Below are 2,500 nucleotides of genomic sequence, written 5' to 3'. Positions count from 1 at the left end.
TGTGTGTGTGTGTGTGTGTGTGTGTGTGTGTGTAATACTGTGTGTGTGCCTGTGTGTGTGTGTGTAATGCTGTGTGACTGCTGTTCCTGCAGACGGTGAAGCTAAAGGCTGAAGCTCGTCTGAACATGCTGAGGGATGTGGGCGTTACTGTGGATACCTGGCTCAAGAGCGCCATGAACCAGGTGATGGAGGAGCTGGAGAACGAGCGATGGACCACCCTCAACGCACACGATGCAGCGCTCTCCGTGAGTCACCAATGATTGACAGCTCAGTGGATAGCACACGCACTACCTACATACTGGCACTTCCCACTGTTCTTTAGAAAGGAGAGAGAACGGCATCCCTGTTTCAAAATGTCAGAATAACTCACTCCTTTACATCCAGAGAAAGTATGCGCAATCTTAAAACTAAGCTTGTCTCTTTGAAGAAACGTATCAAGTCAGCATCACCATGGAGGTAACTACAATTTGTGTTTAGGCTTATAGAAATGAGATATTTCTGCTAACTTATATCCATACAACACCAAACAAGTGAGTTTCTGTTCTGTTTCTGCCTGAAATATAAAGAACATGTAAATCCAGTAGGTGGCAGTAATGTACCACGATGGTCGCTAGAGCCAATCTAATTGTAAAACAGGCCATTCAGGCAAAGAGGAAACTATGAACACAGGACCTTTATCCGTCCCATTGTGGCATTTCTGTTCAGACAGGCTTCTAAACAATTGTCCACTTAGCTAAAACACATCTGTTTGCTTATTTCCTGAAATGTAATTTGTATGGCGTGTTTGTGCATGTGTGCGTGCGAACGTGCGTGTTTGTGTGTGTGTGTGTGCGTGTGTGCGTGCGTGCGTGCGTGCGCGCGTGTGTGTGTGTGTGTGTGTGTGCACAGGGCACTGCTGATCTGGAGCGAGAGGACGATGAGGACACAGAGGACATGGAGGTGTTGGACGACAGCAGCTCCAGTCCGTCGAGCACCCTTAGGAGCTACCCGCTCACCTGCAAAGTGCTCTACTCTTACCAGGTACCAGCGGGGCCAACTCTCACGCTTTTACTTCCTGGGTCACGCTAGCATGGAAAAAACAAATCCAGTCACCTCAATTTATCTCACGCCAAAAACTCACCGATTCTCGTTTCAGTGAAATATCCAGTAACGTTGTTTATGGTGTAAACAGGGTTCACACGGCCATGGAAATCCTGGAAAAAGTCATGGAATTGTAAACTTTTCCAGGCCGTGTGTAATTTTGTTTTTATTCTCCTCCATGGGTTCAATGTGTGAATTTCTGCCAGGATACAGCTTCCACTCAGAATGGCAGTGTAGTATAGTATTGTGTAGTGGTAGTAGTAGTAGTAGTAGACCCTTGTTGTCTTATGTGTATGTGGCTTCAGCAGGCCTTGGATTTGGGTCATTTTAGAGGCAAAGACACTTGGCCTTTGGTGGGTCATTTATTTGTATTTTTTATAAACTGTGACCATGGGCATCAAGACCAGACAGAGGGGCATACACAGCCATGGCTGGGGTGCCGTTGGTGAAGTCCATGCCCTGTTGAGCCGTCTTAACCGTCTCTCCGGTGCCGTTGGTGAAGTTCATGCCCTGTTGAGCCGTCTTAACCCTCCCTCCGGTGCCGTTGGTGAAGTTCATGCCCTGTTGAGCCGTCTTAACCGTCTCTCTCCTCTTTCCAGGCCTCCCAGCCAGACGAGCTGACCATCGAGGAGCAGGAGGTGCTAGAGGTCATCGACGACGGGGACATGGAGGACTGGGTCAAGGTGGCGTCACAAACCTCCACATAAATCTTTTCAAAAATCTCCACATGTCTTTTTCTCCAAAAGAAAAATGCAGAAGTCTCCATACACGAGTTTAGTCATGACATGTAGCTGTTCCCTAAGCTCAGCTGATAGAGGACGTTGCTAATAAACCCAAGGTCGTAGGTTTAAAATCCCAGGGAGCTCACCTACTGAAATGTATACCTTACCTGTAACATCAGTCACTTTTGGTTAAACCACCGCTAGGAGTTTTGGTCTAAAACTAGCAAGCTAACTACATGAAAGGCATGCAGAAACCTTGCAAACACCAACAACAGCACAGCTGGCACTGATAAGAGCTTGCTAATATGCTAATCGATATAGTTGACGATTTCATTCCATTAAAGCTTTTCTTACATTTTCATTGGGTGGTCCGGCTCAGACCACATAGTGTTTCGAATTCCATGGTGCTTTGCCTGGATGGCTAGCTGGAATGACAAGTGTGTTTATCTGTCCTTCACATGACCATATGCTATCAACATGAATTTAAGGATGACACCAAAACTAGCTGCCTATTAAAACATACATCAAAAAGTGGCAAATCATTGCACACTGTTACTTTAATATAAATGTAAATATAATATAAACATAACTTTGGGTCTTTGCTTGTTTTCTTTTGAAGGCTGTGTTATACCTGTGTTGCTCATGTACTTTGCTCACGTGTCTGTGTCCACCCAGGCCAAAAACAGGGCGGGTCAGGT

General features: G+C 45.9%; 1 protein-coding gene across 1 annotated transcript in view; it reads left to right on the top strand.

Annotated features, from left to right (window-relative positions):
- LOC105890441 (F-BAR and double SH3 domains protein 2-like) overlaps positions 1-2,500 on the top strand; it is a gene marked incomplete at its 3' end in the record, with an annotated part of 22,060 nt that overhangs the window by 17,432 nt on the left and 2,128 nt on the right. The window contains exons 13-16 of the mRNA XM_031572723.2: positions 93-245; positions 889-1,020; positions 1,680-1,763; positions 2,478-2,500. The exon at positions 2,478-2,500 is cut by the window's right edge and continues 173 nt beyond it. Of these exons, the coding sequence (XP_031428583.1) occupies positions 93-245; positions 889-1,020; positions 1,680-1,763; positions 2,478-2,500 (392 nt within the window). The remainder of the gene's footprint in view (positions 1-92; positions 246-888; positions 1,021-1,679; positions 1,764-2,477) is intronic.

Source organism: Clupea harengus, chromosome 8 (genome assembly GCF_900700415.2).
Source record: "Clupea harengus chromosome 8, Ch_v2.0.2, whole genome shotgun sequence".
Classification (NCBI taxonomy): Eukaryota; Metazoa; Chordata; class Actinopteri; order Clupeiformes; family Clupeidae; genus Clupea; species Clupea harengus.
Note: the sequence above shows the minus strand (reverse complement) of the source record. Positions and strands in the feature narration are given on the sequence as shown.